The following is a 26,434-nucleotide window of genomic DNA, read 5'->3' as shown; positions in this document are numbered from 1 at the left end:
ATGTGCTGACAGGTCTCATTTATTCACTTGCACCATTCCAGATATGACAAACAAACCAGGCACACATCTCCTACATGACTGTCCCAGAAAATAAATTAACTCTTTCAGTGCCGGGGCCCCAAAAAGATGTATTTTGGTGCAGAATTCAAAATTTCTCCACCAAGCCAGTAACTTACCATGTGCTAGCTTTTCCCATGTGTCAGAAATAGCCAACATCAGGGAAAATAGAGAAGACTCGTTCTGAGGAACTGAACCCACAGCAACAGTCCAGCGTAACGGCGAAGATCGCCCAAAGGTATGCAGAAGCACAGCAGCACTGACCCTTAGGGTCAGTCTCAGAGATGAAGAGGTAGGAGCTGACTTTATCTGGCCTCCAAATGAACGTTGGAAGGAGCACGGGGAAGGCTCCTGTCAGTACCATTAAGAGCTTGAGACTTGGTCCCAGCCCAGATGTTAGTTTGCTAAAACACTATTTTGAAGACAGTGTCAGGAGCTTTAGCCTTCACAGAGAAACAGCAGTCAGGCTGAGATGGTATATCACCAATTAAGCTACTTTATTCAGCCCTGAAAACACAGGATCAGCCTTGAAGAGGCTTTTGAAGATTGAAATAAGAGGAAGATACAGTTTCAATTTAGTCTCTCTCTCTCTCTCTCTCTCTCTCTCTCTCTCTCTCTCTCTTGCTCTGATTAAAATATGCGGCTGATCTTGGAAGCTCTAAAGCAGCTTGTACAAAAACCGTACTAACAACATTCACAGTAATGAAACTTTTAGTCAAAGTTGGGCTGTCTGGTTTCTTTTGCTTTCCCATGAGTCTTCCTTGTGCCCTTTTTTTTCCATTCTGCCTCATATAGATTTTGGTCTTTCCTTTTTATTAAAAAGAAATGGCTGTCCCCACTGAGTCACCTATCTAATAATAGCTAGAACCTTTCAATACAAATGATTTGATTCCCTTTTTTTTTTTTTTTTCCTTAAGTAAACATACAGTTAGGGTATTACATGGAGAGTGGCAATAGAAATACCATGGTCAAATTATCCCGTGACTCAATTTTGCAAAGCACACTGAATTTTTTTTAATGCATTTCACAAGTACTTGGTAGTGACCTCTAACACCACAGTGGTTTCTCTTTTACAGTAGCTCAATTTTGCAATTCTGAATACTTTTTTTTTTAAAGGGAAGCTACCCAAAGACTTTTGTAAAACATTCTTGAGCCTTTGGGAATGAGCCAATTTAATGCAAGGGTATCATTCCCTTTCAAAGAGCTGAAGGATTTGAAGAAACACAATCTGCCTTCTGAACAGCGTGAGATGAATATAGTTGTGGTTTCATTAGAAAGCAAGCTACAGAGTTTAGATACAGATCTAAACTTTTTCACAGTGCAGCAGGGGCCAGATCCAGGCTCTCCGTTTGTCAGCTGTACTTTCCTGCAGCATTCATTTTGCAACAGCCCCTCACACTGAGTCTGCTCCGGAGCATATGAACATGTGCATCAGGAGGAGCTGGCGAAGGACATTGCTGGCAGCCAAAGTTTCTGTCAGTCACTGGCCTTATAATGGCAGGGGAGGTCCCTCAGGAGAGTCGGGAATTATCGACAGAAAGCGTTAGCCCTTATTTTCAGCTGTTACATCACCCTGTTTGAGAACACGTTGGAGAAAGGACTGATGTTGCTCTAAGCTGACTTTACACCCCTGAACCATCCTCACTATGAGGCAGACAGGCCCTGCCTGGTCTTTTTGCAAGGTCACAGGACAGTCCCGAGATGTGCTCTGCTTCACAAGACCTCGCAGAGAATGCCTTTTGCAACCATCACATTTCTTTTCTGTTACCCCTATTGCAATGCTTCATTTCCATATGGTTGCTGATAGGAATAGCGCAAAATACTCATGCCATCATGGTACAGGCTGGAGAAAAGTATCTTTGCCTGTTTTTTATGTCAAAACATTGAGGAAAAGAAAAACAGGCTTCTATGTAATAGAGTAATGAGCCCAGCAGTTCTGGGCAGACAGCACAATCCATGCTCTGTTTGCTTTGAAGATCAGCTTGTTTTTAAGCACTAATTTTATATTTTTTATTGAAAAATAGGGAGGAGTACAGGGAATAAACTCCCAGTGATCCAAGGGGCAAATAAAAAGTTCTGAAAATGCCTCCTGAAAGCTAGTCATCTCAGTTCCCGTGCAGATGAGCATCCACACTCAGCAGTTGCAGGCATACAAACATCTCCGTCCAACATCTCACAGCACACAGCAGAGTCAGACCAAAAAAACCTGCCAGAGCCATTGAGACGCTCAGTCACATCTAGCTTTATTTTATCCCGTCAGAAAAGTTCAAGAATTACACCAAAAATACTTCAGTCTCTGCTACCTACTGACAAAAAATACACCACAAAATTATAAACTGTTCAGTGGTTTGCTGGAGTTTTGATTTTTGGTGGAGGGAGCGGTTTGTACATTTTGAGTGGGAAATGAATTTACAGGTGGAAGGGGAAGGAAGGATAGGAAATCAGACAATGGCATTTGGCACTACATTTTTAGCTACACTATACAGTTATTTATCATGATGCCTGTTAGGACTGAGGAGTTCTGCCCTCATTTACACCCTCTAGTGTCTATGTATGCAAAATGGAGGACAAAACTGCCCAATGCAGGGGAGAAAGGGGTCGGTTCCTAATTTCCATCCCAGTCTAGTGACAAATCTGAACAAGCAGCCTTAGTAAAATGTGACCTTGCCCTCCACATGCATCTGCTCCTGCTGCTTGGTCACTCACACTGCCTGCAGGACCAAGGAGCAGAACTAGCTTGCAGCAATGGGCCAAGCAGCAGCTCTGGGAAGGAGAATCCCTTTTTGATCAAGCATTATTACTCCCACCAGTCTGCACTAATGGTACATGCCATCTATGGAGAGAGGATGTTTTATGCTGTCCGGGTCTGGACTAAGCTTGCGGTCTGGTTTGCGTTTGCAGGCAGAGGTTCAATGAGACTCTTGCACTGTGAGAGCTTGCTACAGCCATCCCTCTCTACCTACCTTGAATGACATTAAACACTAAAGTATCTGAAGCTGAAGGAGAGAAGCAGGAGCATCCCCATTTGATGGGTGAGGAGAAAATTAGGAGCTGAGAAGTTAGAGGCTTAATACTGTTGACATACTACTACCATGCTTGAGAGGTGCCTCATTTCATAAAGAGATTTCTTTGTCTCATGGTGACCCTCAGTATGCACGTTCCAAAGGATGAAGACTCACGTAACTTGCCAAAGGTCTTACAGGAAAGCCGTGCCAGAAGCAGAAATAAAGCTCTGATCTCCTGTCTTCCAACACAATGCTAGGAAATATATTCATGATTTCACTACGGTGGCCTCTTTCTGCTCCCACCCTGTGCTATGTCCAAATACCAACCAGGACTTGATCTGCAAAACCCACCCAAGAACAGCAGCACAGTGACGGCTTGTTACAAATGCCTAAATCTTTCTGGATTTACTTAGGCCTCTGTGCACAGGTGTGTGTGTGTGTGTGTTGGAGGGAGGAGAGGATGCATGTATTTCTCCATCAGCAAATGAACGCTGATACTGGATTCAATTTGCAACAAAATGCATCCCCCCCCCGCCCTTTGGCAAGCTAAACAACACTGCAATGTGGTTTGTAACAGGTTCTCTCTACCCCGTCTCTCAAAATGATTTCAGCTATTCCTTCATTGCATGTTACACCCATGTCACAACTTTCCAGCAATAATACAACTTTGTGGGATTCTCTTTGCTGCTTTTATCCTCTCTGGCTGTTTATCTAATTTGCTTTTTTTGTTTTTTAATTTCTTTTTCTAACAAATAGTTAAGCAATGATTTAAAAATATTTTTACATTATAAGGTACAGTCAACATCAAACATGCCTTTGTACAAGAGCTCGACTCGGTTACAAATCAACAAGAACAATGCACGAAAAGAAATATCCATTAAGATGACTCCTGCACTTGGGTTTTATTTATTCTCATCATGCTGTTAGCACAGCGCCCTCTCTCAACTAGAGCAATGCAGTATAGACATGGTGTTTTTTCCCCACCCTCCCACTTTCCCATCACCACTCATTAACTTTAATGACCTTCTGTCTTGGCAGCCTTGGCTTCGTGGTTTACCGATCCTGAAGAAAGCCAGGGAGATACAGACCGGGAGCTGGTTTGCTTAGCCATGCTGTAGTGGCTGATGACAGTGTAGAATCTGCCCCGGGAGTTTGAATCCTGTGCTGAGTAGTACGCATCCAGGGAGGCCGGGATGCACCGCTTATGCTAGAAAGAGGGAGAGAGCAAGAGAAGTAAATAGAGGTCCCATCAGGCTCAGGTCATTCTGAAAATCTCAGTGTCAGTTGTTTGCAAGGATGATGTTTGACTCAGATCTGCTGCAGTAAGCGTGTCTGTGCAAACCCTACCGCTTTTCATCTGCTGTGGGAATGCACAAAGTTCTCGGATAAGACTCGGTCAGCATCCTTCAAAACCTGTTGCTATTGGCAACCCTGACTGCAGGCTGATTCGTTCATGGATTGGAAACAGGGACTGTAAAATGAAGATCTGACTAGTTCAGTCCATTACTGGCATGCAGAGATTAAGGCCCCTTGCTGAAGTCCTTGCAGAGCGTGTTGAGCTGCTCATATTACGTGCTGGATTGCAAGTTCTGTAGAGTGAAGTCCAGAATTAATCCTCAGACAGGTAGAGGACTGGCAGAGGCAGAGTAAGCTGCTTACATGCTGCTCTGTTACAGTGTGATATCTCTGACCTGTAGGATGACCACCTTGAGAGGTGATGGTAGGAAGTGTAGCCCAACTGGCCAGCCCTTTTCAGAGCTTCTTGTCTGTGTGGTCACTGCCAATGAGTCTCCTCTGCTCTAGTGTGGACACTTGTATGCTAAGAACTGCATAGATAAAACAATTCATTTCGCAATAGCTATAAAAGAACAATCAAATAGTAACGAATGTTGGACCAGAGTGGAAGTAGTATCAAGGCCATAAAGGGCCTCAGGAGCAATTATTATTAAACCATGAGATAACCCAACTCCCAATTCAATGTTACTAGCCAAAATCTGAGTCCAAAACCTTTAATCTTTTCAGAAGTTCAGGTTTGGATCTGATTCTGAAATTCATGATTCAGTCCCAGCTCCACTTATAGAGAATAATTCTCAATGACTAATACACCAATGTGCTTACTTTATTTTCCAGCTCACAGACTATCCCCCATGTAGTCAAGACTCCTGTGAGTTTATGAGTTTATTCACAGCTGTCAGTGAACTATTTTGCAAACTTTTTTCTTTTAAATGTCAACAGACCAGGCAAAAATTTCTCTGGGGATATTTGATATAAACCCCCTGGATAAAAGGGTTTAAGCAATTAAGTTATATGGTTTTGTTCCTGATGGAGGCTGAAAAGCACCTCAAAAAGTGTACTATGCGGGTGAATTTGGATTTCTTTCAGAAAGGACACATGTGCCAGCACTCTGGGCGTTTGCTTTGCATTAAAATGCGTGCCAGTAAACCTCAGTCTCTTGAATGTGTGGGAAGCAAACGCAGTATTCCAGCTGCAATAAATCCATTCACAAATATGAGGGATTGTTCCTGAACATCTGTCTGTAGTGTTCACCAAATGCTAATCCCAACAATTACAATGTAACAGTAGCTGACAGAGGCAGATGCAAGTCCACATTTCCCACAACACTTTTCCCATTTCAACACATTCTTGCCAAATGTTCTGTTTGGCCTGGTCAAAAAAGCAGACTAGACTGTAACCATGTAGTCAATTAGAGTCTATCATTATCTCAGGCAATTCATCTGTCTGAAGTTTCTTACCTTATAAACAAATCCATCTGGGCAACTGTGGTCATAAGTAAAGGCTTTGTATACCACAAGAAACACTATGCAGGCAAGGAATGCAAGAGCCAGACTTATGAGGATAGTGACCTACAAAAGAGGGATAATATTACTCTACATATGTTAAAATGGCATATGAGCAACCTTATAATTAAATGACTTATAGTAACATCCATCCTAACAGACTGCAGTCTTCACTCCACTGTGTAGTACTTAACTAAGCATGGTAATTGAATGAATGCTATATTCAATAGCCCTGAATTCTGACATCGCTTCTTCCCCTGCCCCCCCGTAGGCCTTCGGTAATGCATATTCTTGCATTTAACCCCTTGCGAATTTATGGGCTTTGCTAAGGCATTTGGTGTTCTCAGAGGCTTTGTGTTCCCATGCTCTCAGCTGTTCACCAAAAAGCATCATCTGCTAGCCCAGCAGGATCAATCAGCAGCCACCCGCAGTCCACACGCGTGGTCCCATCTGTGCAGATAAGGTTGCCTTACAGCCCTGGCAAGATCTTGGTTTTCTGATAGCAGAGGTAGGTGAGCAAGTACGAAGGATAAAGCCTTTGTAACACATGCCTTGTTGTGCTTTCTGGTTGATGCTACAAGGTTAAATTCTGCCTTGAGTAGCTTGCGAAAGGGAGGGTGGTAGAAAAGGAATCCTTCTCTATTTATCAAAGCTGTAAAAGGAAAATATCACAACTACTGACAAAGGCCAGCCAGCATATCCCGCAGTATGTCCAAGAGTAGGCAGGCTGCAGGCATGGCCGTTGTCTCTGCAAGCCTCCCAGATGCCAGTGCTGGAGGCACCTGACACAATGAGCTTTTTGTGGCTCAAATATTCCTCCCCTCCCCATTCCCAAACTGCTGTTCCCATTGCTGAACAGTTTTGTTTCTTTGCTGCAGCTCCCTTCTCTAAAAAACATCCATGTCTCCATTAAATGAACTTGTTGGCCTCATTGAAATGTTTGGACTAAGCCCCTGATCCGTGATTTTAGCTGAGCTGTATCCTCCCTAAGGAATGAGCAAGGGTCCCAAATGCACTCTTGTTCATCTAGGGAGAGGCTCAAGTTCATATTTGCTCCATCAGCAAAGTTCCACTAAAATGCATGTTATAGTTCAAACATCTGCATCAGCATCAGCCCCACCTCCCTCCTCCCCTTCCCCAAATCTTTCTTGGTCCCAGCTGGTATTCAGCAAATGCAGGGTAAAAGGCTTTGTACTTCTATTGCCTAAATTACAGCAACCCATTCTGCTGAGGCTGCTGTCTCACACTAATCTGGATTGGCATAAAAAATAGCGTAATCCCTGGGGCTCAAGTGCTACCATGCAAACTGGAGTTCATAATCAAATGAACTCACTCACTGAGATAATGGGGCAAGTACAGCAATAGGGTAAACATTTAAAACTGTTGCATGGGCAACATGTTTGCCTGCATTGGGAAGAGACTGCAACGTTCTTGTGCTCTGTGAGCCAGTGTGGGAGTTTACATTAATGAAATTCCTATAGCAAAAGGTTGAGGCCAGGTGTGAGTTTACTGTAGGATAGGGATTAATGAGGGGTTTTACTTCCCCCCACCTCAGTCTGTTTGCTCCTGAATTCCACTTTCCCACCAGGGCACCAGGAGCCCAGTCCTGGGCTGCAAGTTCTCCCCAACCACTGGTCACGCTGAGACCTCTCAACTGAGAACAGCAATGGTATGAAGAGGCAGGTACTGCACACCTGCCCCTGGCTAACATCCCATGCCTGCACGCATGATGCATGCAGCCACACCATGCAACCCAGGGATGTTCTCATCCTCATGAAGAATCCTCCAGTGCCCCCCCCCCCCAAAAAAAATCTAGGGGCTGCATCTACATGTACTAAAGGCAGTAATTATCACTTACTGCCCTAGCAAGGAAAAACAACACATTTTTCAGCTCTATCTAGTTATCCAGCTATTTGTCCAGCCACGCTTTTGTTGTTACAGTTATGTCATAATCATCTTTATTTTTTCATATGGGTGTCTAAGTACGTAAAGGTAGAAGCTGTTCCTTCACTGAAATTTATAGGAGAGTGGTGATGGTAGAAAGTGGGGAAATAGAGGTAATTTCTCCAGTATATTGGACAGAGAACAGCAGCTTATGAAGAGCAGTTTGGGCACATCTCAGAACTCATCAATAAAATATTATTAATATTATTAATATAACAGTATTATATATTAGTAATATAACAATGAAGATATAATAATTGCTTAATATTGATTCACATTGAATTTTGCTCTGATTCTCTGCTTTGGTCATTGTAGCAGCTATAATTCTGAGAACCTATATGATATGCAGTCGCTGCTCAGACTCAAAGAGGCCACTGTAACTGCTTACAATGCAAGAAGAGACTTCTGACTCTCATCAGTCCTGCAGAAAGATGTGCTGCCTGGTGAGATTTAATCCTAAACACATAGAGCTTTGGGACTATTACTGACAGAAGCTAAAGAAGTCCTGGCAATGCCACCTGCAATGCTGGAACATCCAGAGCTACAATTTTGGTGGCTGTTTTAAGGAAGAGGAAAAGAAAGAGTGAAGTTAAATCTACATCCACTGTTAAATTTGACCCAACACATCCAGTTCAAATCTCAGGAAACAGAGAGGGATGGAGATTACGTCTAGCAGAAGAGATTCGTAAGTTCATTGTTAAGTCAGAATGTTTTAGAATAACGTATAAAAAGATAAGAACATTGGGGCTAATGGGCTTTCCCAGAGATGAATAGTTCACTGAAGCTCCGACCCTCCTTTTAGCATAATTATTCATACTAACCTCCTCCGTGAGTCCCAGTCTGCTGCAAAAGGGGTCAATTAAGCAAAGGGCAGATTCAAAGGGAAAAGCATGTACTGCTGGATCTCATCAAAGGACATGTGTAAGAGAGTCCTAGTGCACTAAAGAGGTAGATGGTAGACAGGTAGTACAGTTGTATGGATTTCACTAGTCTGATGAAGAAAATAGGGCCTCCACTTCTCCTCCAGCAACGCAGATTTGCATGCAAGTTTGAATGGAAAGTTTGGCTGGTATTATGATAGCCCATAGGTTCCCAACCCAAGGAAGCAATCTCCCTTTCTATACTGTTGCAGAGGAAGATGCCTCAGTTGGATTCCAGAGAGATGGAAACAGAATTTGCCATGGTTTCTGCCCCCAAAAGAAGTCAGATTACACCTGAAAAAATGCAAAAATGTCACTTTGAAAAAAAATAGTAAAAAGAAGAGACTTCCTGGATTAAGTATGCCAACACTGTCTACTTTTCCAATGAAAGATCAGGGAAAAAGACCACTTTCCCATATGATGCATCACAACCCAGCTCTGACAAGCCAAATGGCTATCAACTCTTCCCCATTTAAAATAAGAGCATGATAGGTTTGGCAGCTCCTTGGATAACAATCTCAGTAGCATTACAAAGATGACAATGCCACAATTCCCCTTCAAGGTTAGTTTGACGGCACTAAAGCAAGATGTGCATGTTGCTCTACCAAAACCAATGTTTAGACAGCAGTCCTGGCCAAAAATTCAGAAAATAAGAATCATTCAGCTTTCTGGTGTGGCTGTTCTGCCCTAATTACAATGTACAGTGAATGAAGAACTCTTGCTTGGGTTAACCCGAAAGAACAAACTAGGGCTCAGGGCAAAGGAAGAGACAAATGGCACTGAAATTACACAGAATACTATCCGAGAATGCATAGAATGACRCTCAGACAGAAGCACCTCTTGTTTCTGTGAACTAAGAAGCTGCTCATCCCCTAGCCAATTTTAGTGAATACAACCTTTCTCAGCAGGGCTAACTAAAGCCACCTACATGCAGGCGCACATACCCTCCTGCACWTATAATTCCTACTGCCCTGGCATCTATTTTGTTCTTTTCTCCCCCTCTGCATCAGTTTCCTCCACCCCAGAGGGCTCCCTCAGGGCTGACTGTGCCTAGAGAAGAGGATGTGAAAAGGGAGTAGCCCCTGGACTGTGGGATATCTCCCTCGCCCTGAATGACTCCTTGGCTGCCTTCTCCAAGAGTGGCCACCAAAGTCTCCTTCAACTCTTGTCACTCTGAGCCAGCTAAAGTGGTCAAGCTCTTCCTTTATCCTTTAAGAAAGAAAGAACTGAGCTGTCTGGGACTAGAATGAATTTCCCTTGTATTGTTAAATCCARTGTACACACACAGCCTATGGAAATGACCATTAATAATGTGATGAGACTGGTTCCTTTCCTCTTGTCTGCCCACCAAGTCCCTAAAGATAATAAATTCCCCTCTGCTCTGCTGCTCTGCTCCAGCAAAGTGCTGACACCCAATTCATTACCTCCCAGGAGCAGGTCCCTCCGCTGAGCCTTCCCCTCCCTCCTGGGTGTAATTGAGCCCACTGTCACCTCCCTCCTGCCCTTTCATGCACTTGCAAAATTACAGCGTGACACAATATTAGACACGATGATACATAGTGTAAAATTGCTCCGGGATGAAATGTCACAAATATGTTAAAACCCAGAGGAAAGGGAAGAAAAATCCACCCCCGGATATTTTGCCAAGCCAGAGCTAAGATCCACCCCTCTAACTATTCTAGAGAATACAAAGCTTCATTAACATTCAAACACCAAAGAATCACAGAGATGCAATACCTAATAAACCTCCACTTTTTTTTATGAATAACATGAACCTTGGCAGTCTCTAAGCAATATAAACACTCACAGAGGGGAAATAAAATTTAGTGAGCAGATAAAATCTAGGAGTGCTGCAGGCATGAATCTGTCATGTGTGACTGCTCTACTGGGTAAATGAAGGGGTTTTTTTTTGCCCTCCCCATCCCCAAAGCCGTATATAGTGCCCAAAGATTCACTTAAAAGGGGTGGCCTGCCATAATGAAGAAAAGAGAACATTGCTACCACACCAAAAACTCCCCAACAACCACAAAACATGGAAAAAGGCTTCATCTAAGGCCCCTGACAGCAATGAAAGATTGTGTCAACTTCCCATCAGCAACAGTGCACTTGGCTTGGTTCCTCCCCGCCTTTCCCATAGATGAAGCGCGTGCTGCATTATCCCAACAACATGGATAAAAACAGACATATCTTCATAAAGCAACAGGACATAAGTTGCCATTAGGTTTTCCTCCAGTGAGATGATATCTAATTGCAATTGTGTTCCTGTTAACCTGGCTTTCATGTAGCATCCATCCAAATATCTTTCTAACCGTGTTTAATTCAAATGGCTGCCTGTGATTTTTTTTTTTTCCATCAAGAATTCCCTTTGTCCCTCCCTAGGTACAGTGTAAAGTCTTATTTAAAAGCAAACAACAGAACAATGCCACATCCAAACAGCAGAGCATTCTTTTAACAGCCACTTCCATTTCAAGGTTTCTACATTTTTATTCCTTATGTTTTCCCTGGCAAGATTTTTCTGTTTGAAAGTTAGTTTTTCAGAGAGGATGCGCACTCTTCACTCCCCATGGAAGTCAGCAAGAGCTGGGAGTGCCTGGTCCCTCTGAAAATTGAGCCGTGTGGGCTTTGACTTGCACATGGGGATCTGACAACAGTACTGACAACCTGCTGCRCTATTGAGTCTGCAGTGAGCTGACACGCGCTGGCCTTTGGGCTGGTACGGACTGTCCCACAAATCAATGAGGTAGTTCAGTGCCTAAGAGCCCCGGGTAATCTGAACTCTCTGGAAATACCTGGAAAAAAAGGAAGACGAGAAAAGCAGAGCCTGAACTGAGGTTGGTGGGAATACTACTGCACAGAGCAGATATCCATAAGGAACATTTTTCAGGCAGTGTAGGTGGGGGAAGGGTCTGTCAGCAGATGGCAGTTCCCTCGAATTTATGCACTGTTTGAACTGAGTTGACAAATATTTTTTTTTCCCAGTGGGGATTAGATGCAGACTGCTCTGTGTTACTATTCTGCATCCAGCCCACGTTGGTGAGTTGTGGGGGTGTGGTTTTTTCAACTTAAGCCACATATTACTTGCATTACCAGCTGGAGGAACATAACTTATAATCACAGCTCTGGTGTCAGGGCTTGTCATTCTACCTTTATGTTTTGTTCACAGGCTCTGCTGATGGTGTAGCGTACTGTGAGGACTCAGCATAAAAATGGTAAAAAAAAATCAGCTACAGGAAAAATAACATGGGCACTCAAATGCARGCTACCTCACAGCAGAACACAGAAGATGACGTCTTACAAAACTGTGAAACAACACCTTTTAAAGACGTAAAGGATTTTTTTCTAAACCAAAACATGATTAAACTATGAAATTAAACATTATTAATCTAGCAAATTTACATTGTACAATATTGTTAGCAGAAGGAGCTTAGTAAGACTCTAAAAGCAGTAGACATTCATATGAAGAGCCTCCACATGGCTTAAACTAGGACTCAACAAAATAAAAGGGGCAACCCTGTCTTCCCCCAYCGAGTTCTCCTGTTTGAAGTCATAGACCAGTCATTCAGACACAGATCCACAAAGGCAGGCAGGTGTCTGAGTCCCCTTTAGTTTCCTATAGGACACTGAAATCAGTGGTAATTAGGCACCTCCTGTAGGCCCAGGTGGCTTTAGAGGGGTAAGAAACGTCTGTTSTGGGCTTTTGCACATATTCTTCTGACACATCTGGCACTGGGTCAGTAAAATGGGTTTCCAGGCGAGATGGCCAGTTAGTCTGACACAGCACCATAATYCCAGTGCTCCACTACTAAAACTCAATGCTATCACTGCTCAAAATCAGGCAGCAGCCTTCTTATCCACTCCCTAAAATTAGCGTGGAAGATCGCTGCGCTGCCCTCTCTTCGGGGGAACAGCTGCAGTCATCCAGCTGTGGGGCTCAGCCAGAACTGCCTGCTGCTTGTGGACCAGGCACAGGCCGCGGGTTCCCATGAGTCCGAAACCACCCTCCATTTGCTGCCTAAGTGGAGCAATTCTCATGACACAGATAACATGAACTCCGTCAATCCATCTGAAGAAAACAGTGCAGAAAATCTCTCCCATATTCATGCAACTCTTCTGGTGCAGGGCTTTTCATTAGCATGGGTGGGATTTCTTATACTGTATATCTATCAARAAAGCGCTTTTTCTAACCCTGGCAAACAAATGTTTGACTCTGGACACCTTTCCCACTGCTCAGAGCACTCAATATATATGCTCAAGATATGAGTACAGTTTATAGAAGAATCAGCCAGACAAGCAGCACCCAGAGAAGGGTTAATGTGCTCAGAGTGTACAGAGTTGTGTGTTACCACGAAGGAGATCAGAGTTTGATTCCTGGGTAAAGATCATTTACCATGGAAAAATCCCTGGAAAATTCTGCACAGTCTTTCTAATCTTAGCAGCTGTGGTGGGAATAGGGGATCTCAGAAGCCAGATGCCTCTGCCCATTCCTGCACTGTATTCTCATGCTCTCGCTGCATTCAGGTTTGTCAGGAAGCAATGCCACCACAGATGTAAGGTCTGGTTCTCCAAGATACATTCAGTGTTGCTAGGTATTGGGAAATTTTGTGACCTTTCATAGGCAATTCAGCCATAAGAAATTCTGTTGCTTTTAATTTTCTCTTTATAGAAGAAGAAAGACTGAATGCGGGAAAATTCAGTACTAAACAAAATTGGCAGAACTTCTATCAAGATTATTTTCACAGGAGGGTGTAACAGCAATGAATGACAGGCTTTTTCCATAGTTTAGGCTAATACCATCCCACTTGGAAACCTATCAATCCATTGACAGTGCTGTTAACTTGCACATAAGAAGAAAAAACACAAAATCGTCAATCAATTTGCCATGCAGCCAGTCCCAGAGGTCCTGTTGCTCAGTAGAAAGGTTTCAGCTGTAAGAGCCACTCACTACAAGTTCAAGAAGATTCCATTATAAGGACTTATTTTTACAGTGAAAAATTGAGGACAGTAATTTTTTTCCGTTCATCCCATAACTTCTTCAAGCTGACAATCAGATGTTAAGATCGACAACATCAAATCTGGACAAGAAAGCTAGAGCTAAACTGAAAGGCTCAGGAGCACTTCCCAGATCCTGCTGTATTTCCTGGCTGCCTCCCACCCATACGCCAGGATGAAATCCAAGTGTGAACCACCCCACCATCTGAATCAGCACTGGATATGCATCTGGGTTGCTAATGTAAGAAAACCTAGGCATGTAGGCAGAGAGGGAGCCACAGGTTGGCAGGTCACTGGGATCGATCAGGGGCAGAAGGACTCAGAAATACACCACTGAGCATAGCTGCCCCACTGCTCAGACTCAGCCAAAGAAACAGTGTGCCGCACTGCCCTCTTACACAGACTGATTGCTCTCCTGGTAAAACTGGTCTGGCTGCACTTCCTAGAAAATGGCATTTCACACCTGATTTAGAATAATCTTTCTGTAATAAGTATCTAGTTTTGCTAATTTTTTTGGAAACAAYTTAACCTGTGGAATTTTGGAAGGATGGATCAGACTAACCAAAAAATAGTGGCACACTTGATTTTTCATAATAGCTTGGTACTGTTCAGGAAGATGTAGGATTTGTTTTTCATTATCACAGCACAGCTGTATTCCAGATGGTTTTCAGATTCTTAAGGAGCCTATAGGAGATGTTTTGTAAGAGGGAAATGTCCTCAGTTGTGTACCTAAGTCTTCAGAGCCATGGAAAATACTTCTCTGAGCTACATGGCTTCTTACACAAAGCTTAAGGAGTTTTTTGTTCTTATCTTAGAATCCATAACTATAAAAAAATTTGGCCCCARTTCTCTTCTTGACTTCTAAGAGTGCTGAATACTGTCCATGAGAAAGGTATAGTCTTGGAGTGGGAAAACATCTCACATCTGCTCCACTATTTCATGGGATCCCTTCAGCTCATACAGCTCAGGAATCAAAGTCCAAATGACTTGCAGGGTTGAGGCATGAAAAATAGAGGGTCGTCTCTCCCAGTCCCCCTAAAGTCCCAAAGGTACCCACTTGTAGCAGCACAAGGTATCTTTGAGCCAGTTTATTGTGTCAGCCRTGTCCCCTTTGGCTCTTACCCGCCACTTCTCCACCAGCAAACCTCTCCACATTCGGAAATCTAAAAAGAAGCATCTGTCTGCTGAGATGACTAGGTACCCACCAGCAATTCCTCTGCTCTGTGCCTTGTAATACTGTGAGTGCAGCATGAGCGTGGAACAAGAACACCATGTTTCTAAGCAATTTGTCAAATAATTAAATTATGTGCACAATAACTAGCTGGCTCAATTATATTAGCCAGTCTCCATCATGTAATATAATTTCTAGTGGCTGTTTAGGCACTAATAGCCTCAGATCTTTTTAACTGTGCCTGGTGCCAGCTGCGGTCTGCATGACGTCTTTCTGTGCCAAGTCAAAACCCTGGAATGGAAAATTCATGGCTCAGTTTACAAGCCCCCATTCCTTACGGAATTTCTAAAATGCCATTTTCAATGAGGGTGCTTTGACTGTTGAATATTAGTGAATTTCCACTTAGATAAATAAAAAGCTCTGTTTGTTTTGCTTTGTTTTCTTTTCTGGCATTTAATGCCGTAAGAAATCTTTCCTCTAATACCTTAATAAAAGTTCACTGGAGGACAGACCAAACAGCTGTTTTTTGCCTGCTAACAACAAGCACTTTCAAATATGTGCTGTGTTACATGTGACATGCAAAAGTCGATTATTTATACTACGTCATCTGTGCAGAAAACTGGATGACTTGCTTCTACAGGAGCAAGCCGCAGAAGCACAAACACACTCCAATTTTGAGCTCTTACCGCTAAAGTGTAAAGCCCTTCCCCTTAGGGTAAGCTCCAGCATGGTCCCTCATGCTCAGAATAGGCTGGTATATTGAGATGCTATRGTATTGCTTCTAGGAACTCCAAACAAATACACTGCCTTTTTGGCAGAGCATACAGGTGATTAAAAGGACTTTTTCCTCTCCTCCTACAAAGATTTTTTTTTTTCTCCTTTTTCAACCACCACAAGTCCTCCCTCCTTATTTCTGTGACTCTGTTACTTTAAAAAGGAAAGAAACAAAAATAAAAAAGAACAAGTGGAGTGACTCAGCAGTCCTATTTGTAATGGTGCTTTTCTTCCAAAATCCATGGTCCCAATTACACCTGGCACACCATTTCATGGACAAGCTTTTGGAAAACATAAGCAGAGCATGCTGGAAGAGGCTTCCTTCCAGATCACTAATTTGAGATGGTTTTTCAAWTAGTGGGATTGTGGTAGACAGACACATCACCTCCACAGCTAACCCTTCATCAGTGACACGCTGCAACTTCTGACCGCATTGCGCAATGACTTGGCTGTGACATTTCCTCCGTTCGTTGCACATGGGACATAGCAATGGATGCCTCAGCTCATCAAGAACCCTTTTTAAATGCATAGATGGGAATAAGAGATAAAGTCATCAATAAAATGTCTCCTTGCCTACCCTTTATCTGCCAGAACTCAACTTGAAAAGTTTATTACATGCAAAATCTTCCTTCTTCCTATTTCCCTAAGGCTGGCAAAGTATTAGGAACTTCTAGTAAGAATGGGTCCAGTGATAAGCACATGACCAACAGACTCAGGGAATGCAGGTCGTGTTCCTTGCTTTAAGGCCATCTTCCTGTGAGACCTGCCATGAGACACTCAGACCCAGCTCCACCATTTGTCCTCCACTGATAATCACAGACCCTCTGGCAGGACCCATCCAAACTGCAAGCACTCAAGTCTCCTAAAGCTTGGCCTTCTGAGGGCCCACATGTGCAAAGCCACCCAAGCACAGCTTCCATCTCACAGCTAAGGATCTGACTGGTTTGAAGGAAAAGATGAGGCATGATTGCTTTATTAAGTTACCTTCTTTTATATGCAAGGCAATTTTTGAACCAAAACCTTCAGACTCAAGTATTGATGTACTGGGCTAAGGCACAAAATGGTGTTTCCGCAGGCATATTTTCCTGTTTATTATTTGCCTCTCCAGTCACTTTTTTAAATTTTGATTTTACATGTGACACTACCATTTTCCTCATCATTCATCACAACAGCAGATGCCCAGAACAATTAAGCTGTTTATATGCCAGGGCACGAGATAACTTTTCCCTCACCTCTCCCCAGTCCCATGAACTATTTAGATAAAGTGAAATCTAAGGTCAGGCTTGCACATATTAAAAAACCTTTGGTCCATGCACCTGCAGTTTAAAAAAATAAAAAATCAGTTGAAAGCCTGTTCCTTCAAGAAGGTCAACATATTCACATGCATTTTGGCATCTATGCCTGCCATCATGGGTCCAGAAATAAAGCTAATAATATGACAGTATTCAGGTCCAGTATACCCATTTCTCTTAAAAAGACTACTGTTATTATGTGGTGCTTCACACAAGGACACACTGGGATTTGGCCATCAAAGCGTTCCCTGGGTAGCCCATGAATTCAAAGCTTTTCCATTTTAAATTAGAATTGTGAAGCTTTATTCCTGTGAATGACTTACAAAAGCTACTATTTTTGAAACAAACAACAAAAATGAATAATCTTGCTGATTATGATGCCTTCAAAGGCATGAGGCCAGTTCCATTAGCTGTGGATCTGGCCCAACAGGCTTAATAAATCTGCAAGTATTGACAGGAGGGAGCTCAGGTCTGTTTAACATTCAATCAGCAGCCTGTGCTGCTTTATAAATGGAGAAATGGAACATTACATAAAGGGGGAAAAAAAAGAAAAGGAAAAAAAAGAGAGAGTAAAGCATTTCACTTCCCCGATTTTTTTTTTTTTTTTTTTTTTTTTTTTAAGCATTCTGTGGTTTGGCTGCAACATTCAAAATGCACTTCACAACAGTCAAAAAACTTTGCCTTGGCTTCAGTCAGCTGAAATCTCTTCCCCCTCCATCCCATTAGGTCCCTTTTGCTATATTAGTCAAACTGGCTTTAAGCATATTTCATTCCACCTCCAATGCTGACAAGAAAATTACCCAGCAAACAGGGTTTATTGGGAAGGGGGAGAACAGGCCTACCAGAAGGAGACATAATGACATTGTGTTGTTGAAGACAAAGATACAGTGTAAGAAATCAATCAAACTAAATGGAAAYTGCAATTATATTTTGTAATTAGTGTACTGGGTATTTCCATCCAGCCCCTTATGAAAATCTTATCCAAGCTCTTGGTTCCAATTGTGACAATATAGCAAAGGCTCAGCTGAAGTTTCTGGTCTATAACTCCTTTCTTTCTCTAATATATAATGGTTTAGAGAATTCAGATTCAGCAGGTCTACCCCACAAACCCTTACTCATGTGAAAAGTCTTTATGACTTGAATTTCTAGACATGTTTTGCATGACAATTAACATTCTTCTTCTCTCCAAAAATCAATTAAAAAAAAAAAAAAGTCTCTGAACAAATTTCTTCAGTTGATTATTCTGTCAGTGCACATAGATGGCAAAAATAAAAAYATTTGAGGTATTTTGTCCAATTTTGCAAAAGAGAGTGTGTTTGTGCATATAAAAAGGATATAAAACATGAATATACTTTAAGGAATGATCCATTTCATGTAAAACCCATACCTTTTTTTTTCTCTTTTTTTCTTTTCTTTGGTATATGGTCCCCAATCCAGTCTATATTAGTAAAATTTATATTCTAGTAAAATCCAAATGTATGTTTTAGACATGAAAAGTCTTTGTGGCTTGACTTTCCTTGGACCTAATCTGTGCCGGAGAACCAGGTATTAGCTGGTAACTATCAGAAAAACTTCAGACTTTTACACAGACAGGGGAATGGAAAGCTGGCAGAGTTTATTGTACCATATCTAGGGATGCTGTCAGAACTATCTGTTTTTCAGTGGTTGAGCCACAAATCCACGCTCACCCTCACAGCTCAGAATTGTCACTGGTGAGCACAAATGGCACCATCAATCTATCATCTCCGTGCAAGCTGTGAGACTGACTGGGACACATATGACCTATCCTCTGCTGTTCCCATTACCGCCAGAAAAGGGGGAGAAGAAGAATGATTGCTGAGCTCTGGCAGAAAGATGATGAGCAACATTTCTCATTTCCTTCCATATGCACCACAAGCGGGAGTGTAAGAGCAGCCTGAATCCATGCAGGCGCTAGTTTGCACCAGATATGAGTAGACCAGAGGCCAGGCAAGGCAGAGCACTGGATTTGTCTCGGTGGGGGAACCGTGACCCTCCACACTGCAGTGGAAAATAATTCTTACTACCAAGCTCCAAAGATGACGCACAGCTCGAGCTCCAGAGACAAGTCGCTCCATCACTCCCTGGAGAAGATTTAGGTGCAGTGAGGGCTGCCTGACATCTCTTCAACAGGAATATACCAGAAGAAGGGAATAATGCAACCGCCTGAGGCACCACAGATAGAGCAGAAGGGAATCCCAGATCGCTGGGAAAGGAGATTTCCTGACGATAGTTGAGTACTCCCAAAGGGAGTGAATAAGCATCCAAATCAATCCCTGGAGACCAAGAGGCATCCTTGTACTGAAATCTACCCAAGACCCTCTTTGAATGCATGACCCAAAAGGAAACTACTACACCCTCCCCTAAGCTGGTGCCAACGGGACACAAAGGCCTGAATACTACTGCTGCTGCTTACGTGCTCCCTCGTGCCTGCCACCTTTCCAATTTTCCTCCGCTATTCCCCCTGCTTTGCTGGATCACACAGCCCATCGGAGCGCTGTGTAGTGTGCAGCCCGGAAACAACATCTCAGCCACATTAGCAATTATCACCAAAGTGAGAAAAATCTCTGTGTATTAGAGCGTATTCCCTCCCTCGAGCACCACTCACATTAGTCAGTGTAATGGGATCTTTCAGCAGCCACTCTGCATCTTGGAGATAACTGATGTGATGTGGCAGTTGCCATGGCAATGTTGTTATTGTTAGTATTAAAAAGCTGTAAGGAAAATTGTTCTGCTCACACTCAGAGGACCCCTTCTCTGTGAGTTACTCCTGCCCTGTGGTAACTTAACAATTAAAGGATCCTCTAATTTTATTTAGCTATTGAATGAGCACAGTGAAATGCCCCAGATCACTCTCTTGGGATTCATTCCTTTGCAGGTGAGAGGGGGAACTATCAGCGTAAAGCAATACCCTAGAGGTGAAAGCGGAACATCCTATACAGAAGCTTGTGGGAACCACAGTGTGGAAGGGAGTGCGGGAAAAGTGTTGGGGGGCACAGAAATATGGGAAWGCCACAGCCTGGGCGGTACAGGAGAGCACAGGAGGTGACCACCCACCCAGCTGCACTGGTGGTGTGCCCTTTAAAAATGAGGGCAGGATGGAAAGGTAGATAAATTTATGCATTCAGGGAAATGAGGCAGTTCTCCAAGCTATGCTCAAAGTGCAGTCATTTGGCAGTACGTCTCTAGAGGCCATGCGGCAATTCTCTGCGCCACACTCTGCAAGACACTTGTGCTTATGTCTTGGCACATCTTACCTTCAGACACAAAAGTGATCAAGATCTGCCTCTGCTGAACAGTAAAACTCCCATTTTCTTCCACAGGTATACAAGCTGAGGACCTTCCCTTCTCTCCAAACAGCAATGCCTGTCACATGAGGAGCCTCTCACTACAAGATCTAGCTAAAGACCTTGGGGATTTGATGGGTCAAATTCTACTGGTGCAAACAAGTAAAGCATCTTACATTTCAGCAAAGCTGCTACCAACCAGAAATCAGGCCCTGGCCCAGGAAAAAAAAGGTCTCTTTCTTAATTAGGAGCCACCCATTTCAGATACAAGCATGTTTTTGATAATGAACAATTATTGCATCATAGTCTGTTTTGTAGGGTGTGGCTGGAGACAGAATTTGTTCTATGTCTTTTGCATTAGGTCAGAGGAAATTAATTGTTTCAATATGAGTATTTCAATAACGGAGACATTTGAATGGGTTCCACCATATTTTAAGAACCTGATGAAAAGTGTGTTGAATCATTACATCCACTAGATATTGGAACTGCGTATATTAGAGCAGTTTTCGGGGCGGAGGGAGAGGTGGGAGGGTTGATCTAGTGATAAGAAATCTATTGTCATTGCATACTCAACAGGAATGGATTACACAGCCAGTGACTCTGAAAATGAATTTGCCACGTTATAGCAAAAAGAGTGAAGTTCCCAGTCTTGTTCAGTGAAGCAGTGATCAATACTTGCAACTGATCTTTCCAGCTAGATAAATTGCTCACAAGAAAACGTCTTCTTAAATATCTCAATTTCTCCCCCATATACCCATTCCCAACTTGTTCTGCTACAGACATGTACAGGTTTAATTATTGCAACTCTGAGAGACTGGTAATTTTAGCTTTCGTAAGAAAACRATCTATGAAAAGGAAAGAACTGTGAAAGACTGGAGAGGTCAGGTAACTATGGTAGGTAACTATCACCCAGGTATTTCATTAAATCACTGTCTCCCTGAAAGGGCAGTAATCAATAGTTCTTAGAGCRTTTAGCGGTCAAACTGGATGTGCAGTGAACTTACTTGTGTAATAAAGAATGAAGCTTGTGCAAAACCAGTAACTGACTGGCAGCTACATGTAGATTCAGCCTCACTCACCATGTTATAAACTCTAATGAAGCCTGTGCTAAAAGGCCTCTCCAGCCCAGGCTTTAGTGGAGCCTAAGGAAAACGGAAAACTCTAGGCAAACTCAGGACTAGCACAGGACTACCTACACTCCTGTTCATGAAGTCTGACTCGGTCAAGCACAAAATCCATCAGCAGCTATTGTCCTATTCTCCAGCTTAATTCTTCTTAAGCAGAGTGCTGATGTCTTGAACCCAAGCTCCAGCTAAGTGACAGTCAAGAAAGTGAGTGGAAGGCTTAAGCTTGCTTTCAAGCCCATTCTCCACCTCATAAAAGCTTCTGGCTGACTTCTGTGTTACCTGGACTGACTGAACACATTTCAAGAAAAATGACAAAAGGAGTCACTGGAAACCTTGTCCTACAGAAGTAACAAGACTTTTGATTCAGTGGATAGCCTGCATGAAAAGCAAAAGACTATTTGATCTCATTTCAGCATTGATAAAAAGAACTAAAGTGGAAACTCATGGGAATGATGATACTTACATATTAGAGATTGTTCCCAAAAGCTGTAACATAGGTTCTCATTGGCAAAAGAAAAAGTAAGCCCTATCTATCTCGAATGTATAGGCTTAGATATGTTGTTCCAGAAAGGAACAGGATATGTAGAGTCATCACATTTGCAGACTCTTTCTGCTACACTGACGTATCACCACTGGATGACAAGGCATGGTAACATGCACTACTTTGAAAGCAAGCAAAGTGGAAAGCAAACACCAGACACCATTCCCCTACAGACTGACAGACCTTGATACACATCCTTGCTACAAAGTGAGATCTTTGAGGTTCAAAAACTTCCTGGAGGCACAGTCTCCAAAGGTGTAAACAGTCTGTAGGAGACAAGGTCTGTAATCACTGCCAGTCAGCTTAGAAGAGTGTTGTCATTGCTTCTCTGTGGAGGAGTAAAATGATGAAAGAAATTTCTTATGTATGGATAGCTCAACCATAATGCTGTTTTAACATCATTTTCTTGTAACCCATCTACACACAACTATTTAAACATTTGTTATAAAGTATGTATGGGGTGACTCATCCAGCTGAAGAATAAGCCTAATTGGTCAGACTTCCAGGACACTGTGTGCTGAGCTATAGAGAACCACAATCTCATCTATTAGGGGACGTGACACATTGCAGAAGCTATCTGAAATTCCCAGAAGAGGTAGTGTGAAATAAGAACTGTTGCCTAGGGACAGTCTCTTCTTCATGATAATTAAAGAGCTCAGATCTGTACTATTCTGGATGGATGAAAAATACGCATGCATAAGCTTAGATTCTGKCTTTGGCATGCTCATGCTAGAAAGTCGTCTAATAATTTATTAGCCTCTTCAATAAAAGATATCCAAAAGGCAGAATAAAGGGCATCTGTGGATTTGACTGCCATGTTCATAAGGTCCCCAAATTTCCCCCAGAGAGCCTGCTCTTTATAATGCAGCTACATGATTCAGAAAAAACAAGAACTTGGTGAAAAAAAAATCCTTCTTCCCTGAGAACATTCCCATACCAAATGACCAGAATTAGAGAGGAAAGAAAAGCACTTCACAGATTGATATAGGAATCTGAAAAAGCACTCCAAAGAGCTTATTGGTGAGTGGGAAGCATAGTCATAATATGGATTACCAGCAGCTTTTTTCCCCACACACACTTATTAATGCTGGAGATTCACTTTGCTATATTTGTCTCAATTGATGATAATTTCAGCTTTTGGATGAAAAATAAAATACAAGGCAACCTACTGCATATTCTCCAAGATTCTCTGAGACTCCAAAGCAGTGCAACAGCACTCTCTTGGCTATTTCTTCACATGCTCTCATTGTCCTGTCTCTTTCCCCAGCTTACAGGTACCAGATGCTGAGACACATATCAGTCCACCCACATGTGGATGGACCTTTGGCCTTCACCATCTATCTTGCAGAAGTCAATGGGATGACTCACTTGCTTCTTCCAGTGTACAATCACGAACAGCCTGGCTCAAGTATATATGAATACTTTAATTTCAACCAGTGCATTAGCAAGAACGTATGGATGATATTTCCAATGCACCACTTACCGGAAAGCTATACAAAGCAACCAGCCAGCAACAGAAAATATGATGATCTCATTTATGCTGTCTTTTGGGGTTTTTTTAAAGCTTTTAAAGGTGTAGCCAAACTGAGATAAAAGTTAAGTATTTACTATGATTTGCTCTTATAAAAAAGAAATGTAAAATGATTTCATCAGTACCAGATAATAGGCCTGCTTATAACCAGAGGGCAGTATTTTTAATAACTTCACTAAAAATATGCACCGGTATAAAAATGTGGTGCAATAAAAAAAAAAGTACAAAAGTAATGAAATATTAGCTATTATCACAGCTCATTTTGGTCAGGAAATAATAGTACAAACTTAATACGATACATGAAAGCCTTATGAAAAGCAGGCAGGGAGAGGCTTATAGTCTTATCCAGTATTAGGCAAGAGGCTGAGTGATTAACAAGTTGGCATTGAAGAGCAGAGAATGAAAATCATATGGACTTTAGGGAAAGGAAATAGCTTAAAAAAATGAAACTGTCATGCTGCCAGGCTGCGTAAGAAGAGACACAGTTCCCACAGCAATCCCCACCATGCCGCAAAGGTGAACAAGTGATGGGTATCCATGCTGGGAGCACTGCTAGGGCCCCCTGCTTCCCCGCGCCGGCTGCCCTTGGCCTCCACTCGCACACATGCGCAAGCAAGAGAAGAGCTAAACCGAAAAGATGAAGGGGAGAGGGAAAAAAAGAATACTTCAAAGGAGGGGTTTGAATGCAAGGCCAAGCTGGGGGTTTGAATAATTGGAAAAAATAAGATACCCCATAGCAGGAGTAGATGAAATGAGATTTATCCATTGCAGTGCATGAGCTATGCTTTTAACTAATGGGCCTCCAACGTGCTCAGTGTGTAAGGATGAGGTGTTCTTGGCTGCTTTTTTAAATAACAGAGCCAGATCTTTGGATGGGATTAAAACTTGGTCTTGTGCTGATGTTATCACTGTTCATGGTTGCAGCATTAAATTTTAAATACCCAGTGATGCACTGTTACTTACAATATCAACAATAATGCCATTTATTAAGGGTCTCTGGCCCAACATATCACTTCCAGGAGACTCTAGATTTTACTGTTGTTTCTCAGGTATGTCATATCTGGTTCTGATTTGTATGTTGTTCACACTGGAAAGCGCCTGTGGTAGTTTCCAAGACTGTGGTTTCCAGACTGTGTTTAAATCAGCATTTACTTTACTAGTGGTACCTATGGAGCTTTACTATTGGTGGTAAATAGGTATTAYGCAAGCAATAAGATCAATGAAGAATTCAGTCAAAATGAACACCATGATAAGACCCCATAAGGATTTTAGATCAAAACATGTTTATGCCAACTGGGGGCAAAAAAAACAAACAAAAAACAAACACACACMCCCCCGCAGCTATAAACATTTATTTACATGTTAAAATAAATTATGGATTTAAATATTCTGGATTGAAGCAACAGAACTACCCTAGTTAAATATATGCCAGTGAATTTCTGGAAAAACAGAAAACAGTGCCATTGAGTACTGCTTCAGAAGACAGCAGCTTAAACTTTCTCTTTTCAATAAGCTGAACAAGACTCATATTGAAGTTTATCAGAGATGAATGATAACAATTTTTCCTGGATCATGTTACCATTTTGAAAGTGATAGAAATGATTATTATAATTATTTTCTATTAATTTAGAAGAAAACTGTTTCTTCTAGTTTCTAAGCAAAACTAAGAACAACTGGACAAAATGAGACACTATTCAGTTCCTTGATTCAATTCCTCCTGAGTTTCAAAGAAAATATCATATACCCTTTAGCAAAAATTTACAAGCCCAATCCTAGCTCTTCAAGGGACAGGACTATTCACTAGGCACTACATTCAAACTCTTAAAAGTCTTTTTCCCTATTGAATCTGTCTACACTTTCTATTTAAATCAGTGATATTTTCATTGACTTTGAAAATGTGAAATCAGATCTCACACTTTTATCACTCACATGTTCTGTGGTTTAGGAAAAGGATCATAATTTCTCAATAAAAATAGGAGGAAATCCTGGCTGCTACATGATTGGAGTCTGATTTTAGGAGGAACTGAGCCATTTTAGTTTGTTGCAGTAGACAGGAACTGGGTAGACTCAACAATTCATGAGCTTCTTCCCATGTTTGAGTACAACTTGTTGAAAATTTTCAAAGGAAACATTTTTCCTCAGAAAATTCTACTTCCTCTCAACTAAAACTGCTGCAGTACAGGATATGCTCACATGTATCTCTCATATCTCTTCTTTTATCCATTTTGAAATGACTTTTCATTTATAATAATAAAACTATATAATAGTAAAACATTTTAAATATTAAAAGAGTTGGTTGGCTACAGACCGAAAGAGTTTTTTAAATGTCGAGACAAACTGTTTCAATTAGTTTTTACAGATTTTTTTAATTAACTCAAGTGATTTGAGGAAAAAAAAAAAACACATTCAAACCTTTTTTACTTTCAGTTTGGGCTGGAAAAAATTCACACAATTTTTCTTGGGAGAAGACAACCATTTTCTAATGTAAGTCTAATTATGAGAGTATCTTCATGTCTGCCTGAAAAGAAAAAGCTTTATACTCATGCAGATAACCTCTCTTTGACCCTAGTGATGGGTGGAGAGTTAAATTTGTTATGTCTTTACTGTCACTGTGATTCAGTTATTCTAAAATGAATGGCACTTTCATCATAAGGTACTAGAAAAACCATTTCTTACCTTTAGCCTTTCTGTTACACCATCAGTGAAACTGACTGTGAATTCAGCAATTTTGGGCACTCTGAGTTTTCCTTTGTTCTTCTGGTCAGGCTGATATTCTGTTCTTGTTTTCACAATTACCTGGAAAACGTCAACACTTTTAAGGTTTCTGCACAAAGCATGCACATTTTTGTTATCAAAGTCCCATTTTTTTCTATATTAACCTTTCTCTGAACCTATGCAACTGTCTTATAACCGTAAACTAACACATACTCGTGATACCCTTGGGAACTAAAAGAGATAGATCAATAGATAGGCAGATATA

At 41.8% G+C, this 26,434-nt stretch overlaps 1 protein-coding gene across 3 annotated transcripts in view; it reads right to left on the bottom strand.

The window, feature by feature from the left end:
* Nucleotides 1-3,542: 3,542 nt before the first annotated feature.
* The window catches only part of NSG2 (neuronal vesicle trafficking associated 2), a 37,613-nt gene continuing 14,721 nt past the window's right edge, over nucleotides 3,543-26,434 (bottom strand). For 2 of the 3 annotated variants that reach the window (XM_026063421.1, XM_026063424.1), the window contains 3 exons: nucleotides 26,131-26,250; nucleotides 5,816-5,926; nucleotides 3,543-4,269 (listed from right to left, as the gene is read on the bottom strand). In XM_026063421.1, coding sequence (XP_025919206.1) covers nucleotides 4,078-4,269; nucleotides 5,816-5,926; nucleotides 26,131-26,250 — 423 coding nt within the window. In that variant the 3' untranslated portion in view covers nucleotides 3,543-4,077. The remainder of the gene's footprint in view (nucleotides 4,270-5,815; nucleotides 5,927-26,130; nucleotides 26,251-26,434) is intronic. The other variant, XM_026063423.1, reaches the window with a different exon arrangement.

This window comes from Apteryx rowi, unplaced genomic scaffold (assembly GCF_003343035.1).
Source record: "Apteryx rowi isolate R43461 unplaced genomic scaffold, aptRow1 scaffold_2, whole genome shotgun sequence".
Taxonomy (NCBI): Eukaryota; Metazoa; Chordata; class Aves; order Apterygiformes; family Apterygidae; genus Apteryx; species Apteryx rowi.
Note: the sequence above shows the minus strand (reverse complement) of the source record. Positions and strands in the feature narration are given on the sequence as shown.